The following is a 19,894-nucleotide window of genomic DNA, read 5'->3' as shown; positions in this document are numbered from 1 at the left end:
AAAAAGAACTGCTTTGGGAGCTCCTGAAGTCGATTTGCAGGTGGCTTGGGGGTTGCACAGGGAGCGGAGAGGGAGGGGAAATTCCAGGGCACTCATGGTAGACATTTAGATGGCTCGAACCCATTGTTTTTGTATACTGTTTTAACTGTTGATGTTTTTACAGCTGAATCACTTTAAGATAGGAAGCAATTCATAAATTGAAATAAATAATTCCTACACATTTTAATCAGCTCTGAGTAGCAAGAAAGAAGTGGGACTGAGGACATTACTGAAAGGATTTGTGATTCAAAGGAAGGGATTCCCTTAACTGGAAAAAGGCCCCAGAGCAATATAACTTTCATTTAGTAGCTGTTATCTGGAAGTACTTCACAATATTGTGTGTTACAAAATGAAATAGCACTTGCCAAACAATTACAAAAAGCGACTTCCGGTGCCGCGCTGCTGCTGATCCCTTATTTTCCAATCCGGAAGTTGACAGCTATGGCCTAAAGGCCCCCAAAGCAGTTCGCTGTTACACATACACCCAAGTCTATACTATCGGTTACTAAAATTTTGTTAGATACTGACACATATGAACTCAGTTCTCAGTTGCAGCTTGTTTGCAGTATTGCTGCTTTTTGAATGATTAAAGCTACAATAAACATTTTGAAAGCACAAGGGATTATCTCAGAGCTGCAGAAGAACTGCAAAACAAACTCTGGACCACCTTCAGTGGGAAGAGGGGGTGGGATCTGAAAAGGTTTCGAACTACAGCAGTTTGAGAAGCTGACATTCAGACAAAAGGTTGCTCCTCCCTGTTCAAATCCTATCAAAGGACGTTCTAGGGCTTTCATCATACCAGGATTCCCGGTGCATGCAGTGTTTCTGAATCATCATTAAAAGGATGCAGATAGGAGCTAAGCAACCTATTAACAAAACAAAGAAAACCTAGAGAAATAAAGGTTTCAAAAGGTTTTACAACGCCTCTATAATCATAATTTTAATAGCTGGCAAACAGATGGGGAGAATCAAGCTGGGTCATAGGATGGAATGAATAGCTAAAGGGCTTCCATAGGTTTGCACAAGAGAATAAACTCCTCTACTTCTGATTCACCACTCCATTCATCATCATCACCACCATCCTCTGGCAGATGATCGGAGTCAAGGTCTTAAGGGGAAGCAAAGTCCCTGGGCAGACACTGTGTTCCCATATCCTGAAGTGCAGGATCTGCAGAAATTCTGGGTTGGAAGTGAGGAGCCCTGTGTGAAAGTCACGTTCATTTATTTATTTATTTATTTATACATACCCCGCCCATCTGGCTGGGTTTCCCCCGCCACTCTGGGCGGCTTCCAACAAATACAAAAATACATTAAAATATCAAAGGTTAAAAACTTCCCTAAACAGGGCTGTCTTTAGGTGTTTTCTAAATGTCAGGGAGTTGTTCATCTCCCTGACCTCTGATGGAAGGGCGGACCACAGGGCGGGCGCCACTACCAAGAAGGCCCTCTGCCTGGTTCCCTGTAGCTTTGCTTCTCGCAGTGAGGGAACCGCCAGAAGGCTCTCGGCGCTGGATCTCAGTGTCCGGGCTGTTCTAGACTGCCTGTTGGAGCTGGAGGGAGGAGTAGGGGCAGCAGATAAAGATTGTTGATGAAGAAGATTTGGAGATTAAGAGGATACTGAGGACAAAACTACAGTGGTACCTCGGTTTAAGTACATAATTGGTTCCGGAAGTCTGTAGTTAACCTGAAGCGTACTTAACCTGAAGCGAATTTTCCCATTGAAAGTAATGGAAAGTGGATTAATCCGTTCCAGACCGGTCCGTGGAGTACTTAAACTGAAAGTACTCAAACTGAAGCGTGCTTAAACCGAGGTACAGTATGACTGTACTTCTGTAGCTAGATCAACTAGTAGAGCCTCCTTAAGGTGCTGCAGTAGCTCTGGATGAAATTCAGGAATTAATAATGCTGTATTCTGAAGCAGAGACTGCTTCTTGATAGTTATGTAATTATGTTGAAACATTTGATTCATGTTAGGCCAAACTGCATGAACACCTTGACTCAGAGAGGTTTCCAGGGAATGAGGAAACTCCTCTGAGTTCAGCTGAGGAAGAGCTTTCCTGTTAAGTGATCTAACTGGTGAACTGCATGCTCTCCTTCACCAGGAATAGATTATGTTGCCCACCTCTCTTTGCCTTGTGAGTGCTCCTAAACCAAAGCAGAGGTAAAGTCATCCCCCTAATAATTGCAGAAGGACCTGATCTGACCCCCCACCCCAAGAGGGAGAAGGAGAGGCTGCCAAACCAGGAAGATCTGCCATAACTGAGCTGAAAGTGGTAAATACTGCTACTGGGTGGCAGCTAGAGCCAAAACTTGAGTACAAGCAGAGCTAGCTGTAACCATGTCTAGTTCCTTTATGGGCTGTAATTCTGCTGCTGCAATTTGTTCCTCACAGGAACGTGCAGATTTCTTCAGTGTCTTGATCATTAGCAAAAAATGCAGAGAAACTGGCTAGCCCCCCGCTGAGCTAAGGTCTAGTGGTTTGAAAAGCCTTAACTGTACTAAGAAAAAGGCTGGAAGCAGGGTTGGGAAGGAGGCTAACTAAAAGCAGCAAAAATGCAATAAAGAGTCTGAAGAGCTTGTAGATAAGGAAACCAACAACTGAATTGGCCTTTAAAAATGAGTGGGAAAAGACCAGAGCGCTGGAAGGAGTGCTGAGAAGAACCAAGAATGAGGCTAAACAGAGAGAAATTCAACAAGAGGTAGAAGAAAGAAGAAAATAGCCAGCCTGAAAAAAATAACAAAAGTTTCAGGAAGAAACAACCGCTTTCTGCGACACAAAGTAAAAAACCAAAGGTTGCGGGGAGGAGCTAAGACAGCAGCTTCCTGTTTGAATTCTTTATTTTTACAAGCTTGCAATGTTGCCTATTGACCACCAGGCAGTTCCAAACCTAAATCCCAATCTGGCCACAGCTTTTGTGGGACTCTCTAGAGTACACATTCATATTCTCAGCTAACTAGCGGGACTGCTTAATTATGTAGAGTTGCCATACGTCTGGAATTTCCTGGACAGACCTGGAATACTGCAATCGAAAGCAGTGTCCGGGCGGAAATCGGCTAAATGTCTGGACATATTGCAACCACTGTCAGCAGTGTCATTTTTTCCAAAATTCCTCATAAATAGCTCTAAAACATCCAATTTCTTTGCGGTTTTGAAAAAAAAAACTCAATAATATGGCACTCCTAAATTATGGAACAGCTTGGGTAGGTGCTACCAGGCTTGTTCCAACCACCAGTACACTTGGTTTGGTTTCTGACCTCCATGATGAAGACTTGCAAAGACACATCAGCCCCAACATTTTCAACAGGTGAAGGAGTGTGCCCCAGGCAATACTATTTCTTGTTCCTTCTCCCAGCAAAACTACCACTCAGGCATTCTGCTGCTCAGGAAGGGAGAAGAAATCTGACAGCACCATAAATACAGCCTCTGGTGACAGCTAACTTGTCTCCCTTCGCTCAGCCTCACTTCTGCAAACACCTGACTGTGAATTCCCCTTGTTAGAATTTAATGAATAAAGAGCAGTCACATGTAATTTATGAATAACCTTGAAATTATGGCTACACTTATAAGAAGTTCAGTACAATTAAGGCTATTTAATTCAAAGACAGCTTGTTCCAGTTAGGTTAAAAAGCTGTTTCACAAAGTTGAAGCTAGAATGACAATCATTTTTCTCATCAAAGAACAGAGTTGCAAGAAATGGTGAAGAACATCCTAGACCAAGACTGAATTGCTGTATAAGCAGTAATGCCAGGGCAATATATTATCCAAATATAAATGGCAATTAAGAGCAGATTGAACTCTTGTGTTTGCACAAAATGACAGAGAGATAAACAGATGCCACCTGGATTCTTCATTTTGGAATGGTGAAACAGAAAAAAAAGCTGTCATGGCATGCTAACCTTGAAACAGGAAACTATGTTTTCGCCTTGTATCACTGCACCATTCCAAAGAATACCTACAGAAGGGTTTGCTACCTTACTGAATTCTAACCTTTCACTGCTCACTGACACTTGCTGATCCTGGACTGCCTCTATAAGTAGCACAGGCCAACCTTTCATAACCTGCCCAAGTATTAGGTTTTATACTGACTGCACTCATAGCTTCCTTGCACTCTCTTCAAGGACTGTCAGGATGTTGCGAAAAATCTGAATTGCCCAAAGTGGGTCCCCATGTAACAGAGAAAAGCAAATGTTGGGTTTTATATATATTTGAGTGTTATGGCACTGATGGAAAATCACTGGTATTGTAGAACAGCCTTTTTTTTGGTAGCCTGTGGTGCATCACTGAGAGCACAGGGGGAGAATCTCTTCATCTCTCTATCATTCTCAGAATGAAGAAAGAGGGATATGTCAAAATCGCTCTCCCAGGCAGAGAAAACAGGAAGAGAATACTAGGGAAGAACATATCATAAATCCTTTAAAAACATTTAAAACAGCTACTTCAACTCTTTCCTTTTCTTATTTATGTCACTGAAGACACTACTACAAATGACAACTTAAATACTACCATAAACATCACTTTCCTGATGCCTTTTAAGGTTATTTGTTAGTAGATGCACTGGATGAGCATCAACGCTTTGCAAGAGCTTCAGCTTTGTTCACTGTTTATCCTAGGCATAAATATCCTTCTTTGGTTGCCTGATGTGTGCAGAGTAGGAAATATTTTCTCCAGAAAGCCAACCCAAAAAATGTTTTGTGACAGTATAATGCATCAGTAATTGACTAGCAAAAATTAGCTGGTTTGCATAGTAATTTGGTCATTTGATTGGAGTGCTTTAACCTAAGGATTGATTTGCTTTTTTATTCTTTTCAATTAGTGTCCCATTACCCTACCCATTAAAAACTCTGGGAGTTCCTTAGTTAATTTATATTCAATATTTGTAAATTCCCTTAGATGACAGTGTTCAGAAATTCTAGTTACAGGTAGGTAGCCGTGTTGGTCTGACGTAGTCGAAACAAAAATAAAAAAATTCCTTCCAGTAGCACCTTAGAGACCAACTAAGTTTGTCATTGGTATGATCTTTTGTGGTGTGCATGCACACGAAAGCTCCTACCAATGACAAACTTAGTGTTCAGAAAGTAGAAAGAGAATATTTCTCCCTCTGCCATAAACTAGAACTTCCAGTGGAATTAATTAGCAGTAGGCTCAAGACATAAAACAAAAGACAGTGCATAATTTAAGAAATTCACTTTCACAAAATGTGAAATTGGCCCCAAAGATTGAACCAACTAATGTTAGCCATGGAACCACTATGCTGTGAGGCAGCATGGCACCTACAAGTCCACTTTGTGGGCAACTGTGGGCAAGAGTAAGATGGACTAAATAGACCTTTGGTCTGATCTGGCATAAAATTATAGAGTTGTAGAATTGGAAGGGACAAGGGGCCATGTTCTCATATACTTGGTCTAAGGCTGAAGTTCTATGTATTAAGTGTACTGGACTCAAGGGGCTTACTTCTGAGTAAACTTCTTTCTTTCTTTCTTTCTTTCTTTCTTTCTTTCTTTCTTTCTTTCTTTCTTTCTGTCTCTTTCTTTCTTTCTTTCTTTTTCTAACTACAGTAATCTATAGCAGTTGTGGGGGATCTTTCACTCTCCAGATGTTGCTGAGCTGTTACTCCCATCATCCCTGACCATTGGCCATGCCTGCAAGGAATGATGGGAGTTGTAGTTCAGTAAATATCTACAGGGCCAAAATTTCCCACTTCTGCTGTAAGTGGAAAAGCATTAACATCCATATGCTAACAGAAGACTTAAAAAAAAATACTGCATTTGATGGGTAAGAGAAAAGCAGTTAACATTAGTTGATTCAGGCTGATTCTCTGCATTGTCAGGTTAAAGCCAGAGGATCGTTTTCAAAGGTTTTCTTACAGATTCGTGGACAATACCTCGTAAGACTGCAACACCAGAGTGGTTACTTCCTGCTAGCAGACCAACTATTTAAAAATGTCAAAAAGAATAACAGAGTTTTGGTCTGTAACAGCTTTTGAGTAGTTTGCTAAACCTTAGAGCAGGCATGTCCAACAGGTAGATCGTGATCTACCGGTAGATCGTGGGATGTCTGTGGTAGATCACCGGTAGATCAGTGGCTCCCCCCAAAGAAGCTAAAAAACTTTGGCTCCCCTAAAAAAAACTCAGCACCTTTGCCTTGCACCCCTAAAATGACCTTAACCACCAAAAACAGGGCTTTCCTTCCAATATCACTTTCCTCCAAAAGAAGCTCAACAATTTTTACCTGAACCCCCCAAAACAGGGCTTTCCTTCCTAAAAAAAAAGCTCAACAGGGTAGATCGCTGCCAGTTTTTAACTCTTTGAATAGATCGCAGTTTCTTAGAAGTTGGCCACCCCTGCCTTAGAGTTTAATGTTTAGGGTAACTGGCAGTACAGTGGTACTTCGGGTTACAAACACCTCGAGTTACAAGCACTTTGGGTTACAGACTCCGCTAACCCAGAAGTACCTCAGTTTAAGAACTTTGCCCCAAGATGAGAATAGAAATCACGAGGCGGGAGCGGGAGGCCCCATTAGCTAAAGTGGTATCTCAGGTTAAGAACGGTTTCAGGTTAGGAACGGACCTCCAGAACGAATTAAGTTTGCAACCAGAGGTACCACTGTAGCTTGAAATTACAGCAAAAAAAGACCATTGGCAATGCTGCTGATAGATGGCTGAAAAGGCTCCACTGTGCCATGTTTTGTGGAATAAGTAATAAACCAATTTTATAGTACAGCAACTTCTACCAAATGAAAGTACAAGTTTCTAGCAGCAACAATAGAATGAACAATGCCTGAAAAGTGATTCTTCCTCTTCCCAATCTCACTTGCCAAGGAAGGACTGATAGTGACCTTCAGTGAGAGTCTGAGCTGGGCTCGGGGGTAGCAGTTCATACCAAAGTAAGTGAGCAGAGGCATTTGGAGTTACTGTGGAAAGGTCCAGCTTTCCACAACACCAGCTATGCACTCCTCCTTTCAAATACTGACAGTAGACAAGGCAACAGAATGCACAAGGCTTAATACAGCAAGAAAAAAAAAACACTGAGGTGGCTGAGGCAGGTACTTCCCCAAGTGGGACCAACATGGATCACTAGGCTATCGCTATTGCCAAGGTCACTCACCTAACGACAAAGGTACAAGAATTCTTGTGAATATGCTGCTCTTGAGGAGGAAGAACAAGGTGAACCTCTGAGTCGACAATGATTATGTTGCAAAGAACTAACATGATAAGGCATCAAATAAAAGTAGTAAACACAACAAAAGCAATGCTACCTGATCTAGATTTTTGAAGATGAGGATATCTTTACATGCTTCTTGCAATCTGCATCTCTGCTCATCTGTTTTGGGATGTACTATCTGCAAAACATAACAAAGGGAAAGAATTACAGGAGAATAACCCAGCTTAAATTTAGAATATACCATCTTACTTCAAATTCAAACATGTGTACAGAAATAGGTATCAAATTGGATCGATAGATGGATGTGTGGAAATTCCACGTGTGGAACAGGGTTTCCCAATACAAACATGTGGACTACCACCCCTACCAAAAAAAAAACCCAAACTCATCCAAGTGTCAAAGGACCTTCTGGAATAAGTAAAATGGGAGAATCTGGCAGGGTTCCCTTGTACAAGTAGAACTGTATTTCTGTTCACACAAACATCTCTGTTTGGTATCCAATGATTAAATGGATACCATTAAGTGCACCTCAGTAAATTTCATGCTCTGAGCCTAGGGCTTGCCGATCAGAAGGTCGGCGGTTCGAATCCCCGCAACGGGGTGAGCTCCCATTGCTCGGTCCCATCTCCTGCCAACCTAGCAGTTCGAAAACACGAAGTGCAAGTAGATAAATAGGTACCGCTACAGCGGGAAGGTAAACGGTGTTTCCGTGTGCTGCTCTGGTTTGCCAGAAGCGGCTTTGTCATGCTGGCCACATGACCTGGAAGCTGTACGCCGGCTCCCTCGGCCAATAACATGAGATGAGCACCGCAACCCCAGAGTCGGTCATGACTGGACCCAGTGGTCAGGGGTCCCTTTACCTTTACCCTGAAAATACCTGTGCTAAGGAGCAATTTTTCCCATTGCTATCTAGTTTGTTATTCATTTTAAAAAAAACTTTAAATAACTTGAGAAAATGAGTGAAAAAGCATGCTTGTTTACAAGTGTAACTATATTTGCTCTAGAGCAGGCATCCCCAAACTTCGGCCCTCCAGATGTTTTGGACTACGATTCCCATCTTCCCCGACCACTGGTCCTGTTAGCTAGGGATCATGGGAGTTGTAGGCCAAAACATCTGGAGGGCCGCAGTTTGGGGATGCCTGCTCTAGAGACATTTTCCCTATTTGAAAATATGGACTTATCCCATGAAAGATACAAATGTGTGAGAGTATGAACAGTTTGTTAAGTAATATTGAGCATTCTCTAAAAATAACTGCATCTGAAATCCCAAACAAGCCTATCCATACTTTAAAAAATGGTATAAAACAAATGTTTCTGCTTTTTACAGCATGTGGAATAATGCTGGGAGGTTTTTAGGGGGTAGGGTGGGGGGGATAGGTATCTCCTACTATTAGTCAAATTCTTGAAAAAGTAAAGCATCCCACTTCTACGAAGAGGCATTGAAGAGATGTGAGGAAATCTGTGTATCAATTTTACTAATTTTTACATGCTACCACAAGTAGTATTATCAAAGTCTCACAGATGAAAGGCTTTCAAGTATAATTGTGAAAACCCTTTGCTGTTCAATCTGTAACACAGCTGCAATGCCCTACAGAACAAAGTGTTGCTGCATCACTTATGACTTCACTTTGTAAAACCACAGATCCATGTTATAAGGAAGGCAGGTAGCACACGCAGAACTGCTTATTGCAACAGTATCTGTCCCATTAATCTGTGCAAAAATCAGATACGGTTTGTTCATTCTACTTTACCCTTGGTTCTGTGTCTTCCTCTTCTTCATCTGGGTTGAATGCTTCTGCACAGACTTGAAAGAGAAGAAAATGTTTTTTAAAAAAACAGCCAGAAGTTACAAACACAGGAAGTGTGCAAACACAGATTACTGCAATGAATGTTACAGAAAATTGGGATTTGGTCTATATAGAATTGTTTCATTAAGTGATATAGATGCTGGAGATCTATGAAGAGATTTAAAATGCTGTGGGACTGAATGGTACAATAGTTAAAATCCAAAAAATAAAGGGAAAGGGTCCAGACTAATGGTGCTGTTTGGAGAATAGGAAAGCAGTGCAGGAAGCAGAGGCTGCATGGAAAGTGGGACATACTTTCCTGTCTGTGGATGAAGAGGTCACAACATTTCTTTGGGTGGAAGCAGATACTATTGCTCAGGGTTACACTTGCACTGTCCTATACTGTCCCCATATGACAACTGGGCTTAGAACTACGTATCATGATTAAATCTTTGGTTAGCAGGATTGCCGGTGGGCCTTATTAACTAGCCCTGCTTAAAGGGGAAAGGAACTAGAGATTACAAAAATCCTGCTTTAAGAGGGGGGGGGACTTCATCCTCACTGAACATGGATGGGTACACTCTGCATCAATATAACCACCAATACTAACAAAATGATATTGTGGATCTGTATTTGCTATCCAGAAAGAATAAGGGTACCGTATACTGTGAAACTAAATATTTAAACTGAAGCATGTAAGATTTCATCAATCCAATCTATATTAAAAGAAGCAAATAAATTGTATAACTAAAGTTAAGTCATGTGCAGAAAAATTACTTGAACAGGATACATTAAGTCAATGCTTCCTCATTTTCTAGTGCAGCATAAAGCTCCTAGGGAAGGGAATAACCAACTCTGAACACAAATTAGTAATCCATGTATCCCCTAAAATCTTCCAAAGACTTAGAACAGTCATTTTCAACTTTGAAGGGTCATTTTATTCTACTATATTACCATTATATTGAAACAGAAAAACAACTCAAATTTGTATTGATTGATATATATATGTGTATAATTTGAAATAATGAATGTGATATAATTGGTTTTAATTGGAAAATTAATAAAATATATTTTTTTTTAAAAAAAAATTGTATTCAGAGAAATTAAATGTTGTTCCCAACTATTTTGAATATAAATTTGAGAGTTTATCATTTTAAAAATTGGTGTTGCTGTCTGCAAACATTGGGCTGTAGTCAACTAAATCCCATATCATTCTCTACAAACAAAGCCAAGGGCTGTAACTCTCCAAACGTTTGACTTTAGCCCCCTTAGGCACACCCTTCCATTGTCTCACGAAACAGACGGATGCCAGCATTAACTTCAATGGGTCTGGTCTGAGTAGGACTAGCATTGAATGCCACCTGATGGGTTTCATCCAATGCCAATCCTACTCAGAGTAGATCTAGTCAACTTAATGAACATGACGTTGTGCTCAATTCACCCAACCAGCCCTGTCTGTAGAAGGCCTGTGCAAGAACTTCCGCTAGCGCAACAGGGCTTTCCTCCCACTCTACTCCCGCTGTGCGCACCCCAAAACCGCAGGGGGGGGGATAATTTCATCTAGGAATCCAGAATGTTTGCACAGACTGGAAGCTGTTACAGCTTCAAACAAAACAGTTGTCTTTTTCTATTTAATTTTATCTCTCCTTGCTTATTCTAAAAAAAATATGTAAACAGGTTTGTGGGGTCCATCTGAAAAGCAATATATACCATATTTCACTGCATAATGGTCGCCACCACATAACAGTCACACACCCTTTCTTTTGTCCCTAAAATTGCCCCCCAAAGCATTCATCGCATAATAGTCACAAGGTGTAACTCTCAGTGTGTGAATTCTCAGTACCAAAAACAAGTACACCTACCCTGAAATGCTACTGTAGTAGAATCTCAAACTACAATTAGGAGAAATGCATCTTTTCTTACCCTACAGTTACAAACAGCTGAGAGAATTGAGATCACATGGGAAGGTTGGAATGGTGTTGAGTCCTTCCTTCCTTGCCATCCTGCAATTCATTTTACCATAAAGTCTGGCGTTTTGTTCTCTTGAAAGAGATTCACCTGCTAGTTCCTCCCTTCTAGCTGGAATCTACCGGTATGTGTTTGGAGCCAAGCCAATCCCATTAGTTCCTTGTTCAGATCTGAACTTTAATTAAGGCTGCATTAAAAGATGAATCTGTAACTTCTACTTTGCTTTGTTTGCAAGACTAAGGAGAACACGTCTGAAGGGTGGGGGGTTCTCCTATGCAAGAACCAGTTGTAAGGTCATTTTGAATGAGCTGATATGCAGCAAGTGAAGTTTAACTGCCCTACCACTCAGCCTGAAACCATTCACATAATTTTTAAAAGTCCTGGAGACAGTGAAAGGCTCCATGCAGCCCTAAGCAAGAACCATAAAGATTTATAAAAAGAAATTATCACCAGTATTGACAGCGGATATTCTTTCAAGAGACTATATTACGGTGTGCTCAAGTCATTCAGTGAAATTGATCAGGAGAAGGTTCTTGCCCAAACAATTTATTCATTCAACACATTATGTGGAATGTACTGCTGCAAGGTGCCATAGTAATCACTAGCTTAGACAGCTTTAAAAAAAGATTAGGTATGTCCTCTGTGGATTTGTCTGAATAGATATTTAAACATGACAGCTAAAGGTGCTGTTCGGTATTTTAAGGCGGTATACCTCCAATTACCAGTTGCTGAAGACAAATTGACACAGGATTCTTATCACTATACCATGCTGTGTGTTTCCCAGGAGCACACAGCTAGCTACTCCAAGAGACAGTGCTGACCTAGATGGCTCATTGGTTGGATCCAGAAAGGCAGGTATTGTTGGACTGACCTGAAAAGCGCCCTCAACTTTATTTATAATTTGTTCCCTTCTCACCTTTCTATAGCAACACTCAGGTCAGTATACAATTAAAAGCAGCACAACAAAGTATACACTCAATTATCCTGCAAGGACAAGATGTTTCTGGTCTTTTTCCCCCTTCTCTTTTATAAGTATAGTTGCTTTCAAACCAATATATTCTTGCCTTTTTTTGGAGTCCGCTTACATAGTGAAAGTAAAGAAGCCTAAGAACAGCAAAAGATTAAGAATCAGCATTGTTTTAACCTTACTTTGTCCCACTTCTGTTTATGTTTTGCTGGAGTCTACACCATTAAGAATTTTACATAGACGCTCATTTGTACTTTATTCACTAGTCTGGCAATACAAAACTTGGCACATTGCCCAGCTTATTGAAGTGAAGAAACCTGGGCAGAGAGAGAAAAGAAAGCCTTTTATAAAATCTGAAAGAAACCCCAGAAGCCTGCAAGTCACTGGAGATCAAAGGTTTATGCAGTTTCCTAGCCATGTTATGCATAAATGCAGCATTAGTTGAGATACTTATTTGTACTCTCCTACAGAGAAAAAGCACTGTGTAAGTAAAGCATTGTCACTCTGCTAGTCAAGCATTCATTCAGGAATTAACACAACTCATTCTAACATTAACAAACAGAAAGCTGAGATGAACAGCACTACAAATATCATGTCTTCTTTTTTCTGCTCCCCCCCCCCCCACAATTAAGCAAAATTCAAATAGATGGAAATGTGCTGTTTTATATATAATGTCAGGCAGGATTTGAGATAAAAGTGCTCTTAGACCAGGGGTTCCCAACAAAATTTTCTCGAGGACCCCTCATCGAGCCGCTATTGTGACAAGGACCCCCATTAATTCTTAATCCTAAAATTAAAAAATGAGAGCCAAATTAAGAGTCTTTTTATATTTTATATTTATACGTTTTTTACAGTTACAAAAGAGTACTCCATCAGTATACAGTTAGTTTTAATTTTCAGTTCTTAATGAGTTAAATCTGTCCTTTGAGTCCATTATTTCTGAAATATTAGGTTCCAAACTTGAAACCTCTTCATCTGTAGGCCTTTGTCGTTTTAACGAACCACTTTTTAACCAACGGTCCATTTTTAACTACACGAACTGTAGCTTCCGCGAAAAACAACGCTTTGTTTACAAACACTACTGTTTTGCAAAGAGGCAGCGCGCGCCAGGGAGGAGGGAGGGGAATGGAGAAGACAGGGTACCTGCGCAGTAGCGCACAAATGAAGCCGACGCGCGCAAAGCATCTTGGGGAGGTGAGCGTTAGTAGAACGTGCGCGCTGCCTCTTTGCAAAACAGTAGTGTTTGTAAAGCACCACCAACGGCATACAGCAGAACTACTGCCTCTATCTAATTCTAGTTTTGTGCTAGACTCTGCTCATGCAGGAAGCGGCCAAAACAAAAAATCTGTTATCATACGAAATATATTTAATATATTTTTTATTCTAATAGCATCTTGCAGACCCCTCTGGCATAGCTCGTGGACCCCTGGGAACCACTGTCTTAGACAAAAAGTCACAGCATCTTCTCTTGTAGAAATACTTTCCACATTTTACTTTGTATTTGAGTGAAGGAAAGACACAGAATGCTAGACAGAAGCAGCATTATCCTCATCTAGAGAGAAACACATTAAAAAGTGGAACAAGGGTTTAAAATCTCCTTTACAGTGGTTACACAATAAATGAAACAAAAGAGTACTCCCCCACTCAGAAATGAGTTACTACTGTATTTTGCTTTCTTTATAGTCTTCCTATATGATACAACAAGGTCTGAACTGAACTACAATGACCATTGGGGGGGGCTCTGTTCCCAGCCCCCTGCATGCATGGGTGAAGCACATATAAGCACACCACACCCGGTTTACACTCTTTTAGTGACACGTTTAGCGATGCTTTCATGTCACTTCCAGGTTCAGCGCTGTGCACGCAATCGGGCATCATTCTGACGCATGTTAATTGGTCCTTGCCAGTACTTTACACTATTGCTCGCGTGACAGCTGTGGTAAATGAGTTCAAGAACTGAGGGGAATTAATTATATGGAGGAAGGGACGTGAGAGACACTGCGGTCTAAACCACAGTGTCCAGGGTTTGCCGATCAGAAGGTCGGCGGTTCGAATCCCTGCGATGGGGTGAGCACCCGTTGTTTGGTCCCTGCTCCTGCCAACCTAGCAGTTCGAAAACACATTGAAGTGCAAGTAGATAAATAGGTACCACTCCGGCGGGAAGGTAAACGGCGTTTCCATGTGATGCTCTGGTTTGCCAGAAGCGGCTTAGTCATGCTGGCCACATGACCCGGAAGCTGTCTGCAGACAAACACCGGCTCCCTCAGCCAGTAAAACGAGATGAGCACCGCAACCCCAGAGTCATCCACGACTGGCCCTAACAGTCAGGGGTACCTTTACCTGTGCCCTTAATGATATGGAGATTAATGTTCTTGAGCTTCAGTTGTGAGTTCCTATTTGTCATATCTCTAGTTGGTTACATGAAAATAAAGCTTGGAGGACTATTCCTTCTCTGTTGCTTGCATTGGTAACTCATGCAAGATTACATTATCAGTATTACAGCTATGGTTATTATTACCAACCATTATTGTTACCAACCATTGATATCAGGTTTGAAGTCAGTTCACATGATCAAACAACAATAAATCTGGGTTCCAGAACATATGCCCACAAACTGCTATGCATTCAAAGTGACATGTTCAACAGCCATATTTTTGTAATTCTACCTCACCAGTACGGCAGAATAGTAAGGAATTGGTTATTGTACACTGACCTGCTGAATACACTGGGCAAGTTCACACATCACAATAAACCACAGTTAAAAACAAAGTATGGTGTAATGTCAACAAGCAGTATGCTACTCAAAAGTGCACTCGTTCCCCGTTTGTCCTACTGCTGGCATGTCTTGGTCAAAATAAGCCCAAGCATCTGATGTGCTACCGTATATGATCCAGAACTAGACTTACATGTTATTAAGCATACGGGATTTCTGTTTGGTCAACCATGGGAATAATGAGACCTCCTCTGGAATTGCCCACCAAAATGGTGTCTCAGCTTAATTCCCTTGGTGTCGAAAATCATCCATTTAAGTCACATATGGAAATTAAGCGGGGTGGTGGTACTCTTTATGAAGACCCTGATTGTGTCACCAGTCTATGAGACATGAGATACTAAGATATTACAGCACTACTAAAGTCAAGCCAGCAGTAGCATGATTAAAGCTGCACAGCCTCAAACTCCAACCCTTTTCACTGCATTTAATCTTTTAATTCCCTTGTGTAGCCTTTAAGACAAAATGTTTTCCCCCAAGCTCTACAATAGTTATTTTCCACCCATAATTGGAAACACACTCCTAAGTATCTTTACAGTCAACATAATTATAATTTTATGAGCAATGAAATGAAGCTTTTAAATCATTCCGGTCAATATTTTAAATTTTCATTATACTCAGATCATTTTCATTGGGTTCTTCCTTCAACAGCTTTCCCCACTCCCAGGGAAGTATTTCAAAAACTTCCAAATTGAAAAGCATCACCAGAGTCTGGTGATTCAGAGATGCTGATAACAGGTGGAATAAAAAGCTGGTGTTAATGTGACCCTGCAAATTGCAGGATCAAACGGGTTGCAGATTGCATATTTCATCAATATGTTTCCAAGCAAAGTATTCTGAGCCTACACTTAGAACCTCTCATCTTTGGATTATTATTTTTGGTAATATATATGATGTTGCAGAAAAAGCAGAGTGTTGAATACGACATTAAGGACATACAGTAGTAGTATAGCACAAAGTCTTGCTTGGCTCTCCATGGGGACACAGAGAGAGAAAAGACTCAGTATAGCACAGCACATTCAGTTGAGGCTGAAAGCAAAGTCATTGCTCACCATTGTTTCTAGACTGAATGAAAGCTGGAAAAGGCAAGTCCTATTCCTCTCACTACGGGACCCAGGTGGCGCTTTGGTTAAACCACTGAGCCTAGGGCTTGCTAATCAGAAGGTCGGCCGTTCGAATCCCTGTGACGGGGTGAGCTCCTGTTGCTTGGTCCCAGCTCCTGCCAACCTAGCAGTTCGAAAGCACGTCAAAATGCAAGTAGATAAATAGGAACCGCTACAGTGGGAAGGTAAACGGCGTTTCCATGTGCTGCTCTGGTTTGCCAGAAGCGGCTTTGTCATGCTGGCCACATGACCTGGAAGCTATACGCCGGCTCCCTCGGCCAATCATGCGAGATGAGCGCGCAACCCCAGAGTCGGTCACGACTGGACCTAATGGTCAGGGGTCCCTTTACCTTTACCTTTTATTCCTCTCACTAACCTGTCACGCTTGCAGTCAGATAAAGCACCCTGACAGCTACCCATAAGGCTTGGATACATGGGCATAGCAGGGGGGGGAGCCAGGCCCCCTAAATCAAGTAAATCGATAAAAATACTTAACTGAGGTTCTGCCCCTCCCCTGCAACATGAAACCTGACCCCCCCAACATTAATCCTGGCTACACCCATGCTTGGATACAGTATTTATTTTACCACCCATTCTTAAAATGGTGTACTTTTACTGCAGAATTTAAGTGTTATTTTTAAGGGGGGAAATGTGCAATGAAACCCCTACACCTATACTGCAGCCTTAGACTCTTTCAACACAACAGTTTGTCTACTAAATAAAATAAATAATCGTGCAGCATCAGGACATCTTGACATCAATGAAATGCTTCTCTTACAAAACTGTCATATTCTCCTCAGCACTCAGCTTTATTTTCTCAAAGGGAAACACGTGCAATCACATCTCTCTCCAATGCACCCACTGCTACTGAAAATATTTGGTTTTATCCAACTAAAACATGTGTGAACCGAGTGACTTCCAGAACATAGCTGCCAAGTCTCCCGTTTTTCGCGGGAAACCCCCGGATTTTAATCAGTTTCCCGCTGTTATTCCGAATAGAAAAAAATCCCGGAAATCCCCGGATTTCCTACCTGCCAGGGAGGCTCCATTTCGGGTGCTGCTCTGCCCATGCCTGGGCACCGGAAATCGGGCAGAGCGGCACCAGAAGCTGCTTCTACGCATGTCCAGACATGCGTAGAAGAGGCTTCCGGTGCCACGCCGCTGCTGATCCCGCATTTTTCAGCGGGAGACTTGGCAGCTATATTCCAGAAGTGCTACAGAACTCCCCCCCCCCCACTTTCCTTCCCCTGCACACCTCCCAAATCTGCTCTGGGCATTCCCCCAATTCTCCAAAGATTTGGATATGGTGCAGACGGTGCACAGGTGGGAGGAATTCTGATCTGTTCATGCAAGTTTTTCCATGCATACAATGATTTAGTTGGATACAACTCCAAGTAGAATCTATGCAAATGGCATTGACCTTATTGCACACCTTCTGTTACATCACTTGTGGCAATGCCTCATGCCCACACCACTTTGAGTCTTCAAGTTTTAGGTTAAGAAGATTCCCACAAAGCAGAACCTACCTAGCACTTTCACATAAAAAGGTTACTGCTTCAGAGATTTCATGCGCCTTGAGGTGATTTAGTTTTGAAGACACTTTTTAACCCCAGTATAGGAGATCAGGTCTGCTTTCCCCCCTCTGTATTTAAATATTTGTACACTAGCTGACCCGGCCATGCGTTGCTGTGGTTCTTTCCTGTGATCCCCACCCCACCCTGTCCCGATCCATGACGTATCCTGCCCCTCCTCCCTCCACCCCGGCTCATCCCTGTGTTTCGGTAGGATACCCTTCCCTCTGTTGTCCCTGGGGAGTGTTGTCCCCTCCCCCCTGTATCTCCATACATTGGCCCCTGCACACGCATCGTGAACATTTCTATATATTTAGATTAAGGATTGGGGGTGATGATGTGCCCTGGGACCCAGAGAACTACTTTAAAAATCCCGACCGGGGAGGGGTCAAATAGCGAAGCCCCACAGCCCCGTAGCAACAGACAGGCACAGACAGAAGGAGGTGGGCCATATGGGCCACTTGGTGCGGGCCTCCGGATTTAAAGGGGGCCTCGGTCAGCATATTCACAATCAGTAAAACGAAAAAAGTAACAAAAGGGTTAAAAACAGGGCCACATTATCTACCTGGCCCGGGCCTGTGTCTGGCCCTGCAAGGGCCTGGCAACAGAAGGTGCGTTCTGAAGCACCCGAGTTGTTCAGTTCCATAAAAAACCCAGGAAGTGGCAAGGGGAAGGTAGGGGATTGTAAATCGGGGGGGGGGGAATTGGCCACTGCAAATACCTGAGGACTTAAATTGGGGAGAGAAAGTGCATGGTTGTTGTTTTTTAAAAAAGACGCAGAGGCTTGCAATCAGTCGTAGTATATAAAGCCTAGGTTAAAAGGGGCACGACTGCCCTTACTTGAAATGGACGCCGGAGCCTCGCATGTGACACAACGCCCACTAAATTATTAAGCGAAAACCCCTCGCTGTGCCCCCAAGTGCGTGTTAGGAGAAATGATGAACGACTGCCTAATGCTGCCAGGCGTTTATTAATGTAGCCGCTGGGAGAGGCTTTGGGCTTGGGCTTTCGGGGTGGAATGGCCGTTTTGGTGGTTGTTGGACAGTTGCTCCCCCCACCCTACGTCAGCCCATGACCTATTTGGGCTCCTCCTCCCCCCCCCACCTCCCACCCAGGGCTCCATTCGGGATAGTATTTAAAGGGCTATAGAGCTGAGGCCTAGTCTGTAAAATGGAGCAGAGACCTAGTCTTTAGGCTGTAAAGTAGAGACGAGGCCTTGGCTTGGGCTAGTATTTAAATGTGCCTCCGCCCTGTCTCTCCATTCCTTGGCCCTGGCCTGACTCTGTGGGTTGCCTGGTAATGGTGGTTTCAGTTGCTTGGTTGATGACATCATTATTTGGTGTGGGTGTGGTGTAGATTTCACAGGAAGGGAGGGGGTGTACTGTGGAATTCCACTTGAGGGCGCTGTTTTACTTTGTGGAAAAGCAGGTCTGTACCTGCGCAGGTGTGTGTTCTGAGGGATTTTTTTTTCTAACAACGCTCGGGGAGAGGCCTGGATCGTTGTGTCAAAATTTCAGGACGATCGGTCAAACAGTTATGGAGAAAATTGGATCCGGCACTTTCACAATTTTTACACACACACACACACACACACACACACACACACACACACATATATATATATATATATATATTCTTATGTTGTCCAAATTAAGTAAAAAATGCAAGTTACTTTTTTAAACAAGGATGGGGAATCTGTGTCCTGTTACTATCCTACATTTCTCAGCAGCCCCAGCAGCATGGTCAATGGTCAGAGTTGAGAACTGTAGTCCAAGTGTATATAGAGAACCACAGGTTCACCACTATTCTTTTAAAGCAGCTACTGATTGATTCAACAAGGCGGATAACTTCTTATTTTGTGGGGCCTGGGTATCAGATCTTACATAAGTTTACATAAGGAGTTACACTAAGACCAGACCATGTCATTACCGAGGAGGCAGGTTTAGTCGTTGTTTGAGGACTATCCCTCCCTCCGGCTCTGGTCTTGACCGGACGGATACTGGAATCAGCAAGGGATACCCACATGAGCTGCAGGTGCTGCTGTGCAATGCCAGGTCAATGATTCATAAGACCACTGCCATCCATGACTTGATCGTGGATGGAGTACTTGACCTGGCATGTGTAACAGAGACTTGGTTGGATGAAGCAGATGGGCCTGTCCTTGCTGCTGCTTGTCCACCAGGTTTCTCTTATGCACAGCAACCCAGGTCTTGTGGGTGGGGAGGAGGGTTGCAGTGATTTTTAGGAAGTCTTTAGTTTGCACCGGGCATCCCATTGAGAAGACCCAGTTCTCTGAGTGCATGTTCTGGAAGTTGGGCAATAGGGGCAGTACAGGATTCCTTTTGGTGTACCAACCTCCCCACTGAACCAAGGATTCTCTGCCCGAGCTGCTTCAGGTTGTGGCAGATGTTCTCCTGGAGACACCTAGTGTGGTTGTCCTAGGGGATTTTAACATCCACACCGACACGACCTTTACAAGGAGCCGCTCAGGACTTCACGGAAAGCATGGCCTCCATGGGACTGTCCCT

At 42.6% G+C, this 19,894-nt stretch overlaps 1 protein-coding gene across 1 annotated transcript in view; it reads right to left on the bottom strand.

The window, feature by feature from the left end:
- Positions 1-19,894, bottom strand: part of PRKAR2A (protein kinase cAMP-dependent type II regulatory subunit alpha) — an 89,689-nt gene that overhangs the window by 16,088 nt on the left and 53,707 nt on the right. The window contains exons 3-4 of the mRNA XM_035106818.2: positions 8,952-9,004; positions 7,295-7,378 (exon numbers count right to left, since the gene is read on the bottom strand). Coding sequence (XP_034962709.1) covers positions 7,295-7,378; positions 8,952-9,004 — 137 coding nt within the window. The remainder of the gene's footprint in view (positions 1-7,294; positions 7,379-8,951; positions 9,005-19,894) is intronic.

Source organism: Zootoca vivipara, chromosome 2, assembly GCF_963506605.1.
Source record: "Zootoca vivipara chromosome 2, rZooViv1.1, whole genome shotgun sequence".
In the NCBI taxonomy this organism is placed as follows: domain Eukaryota; kingdom Metazoa; phylum Chordata; class Lepidosauria; order Squamata; family Lacertidae; genus Zootoca; species Zootoca vivipara.
Note: the sequence above shows the minus strand (reverse complement) of the source record. Positions and strands in the feature narration are given on the sequence as shown.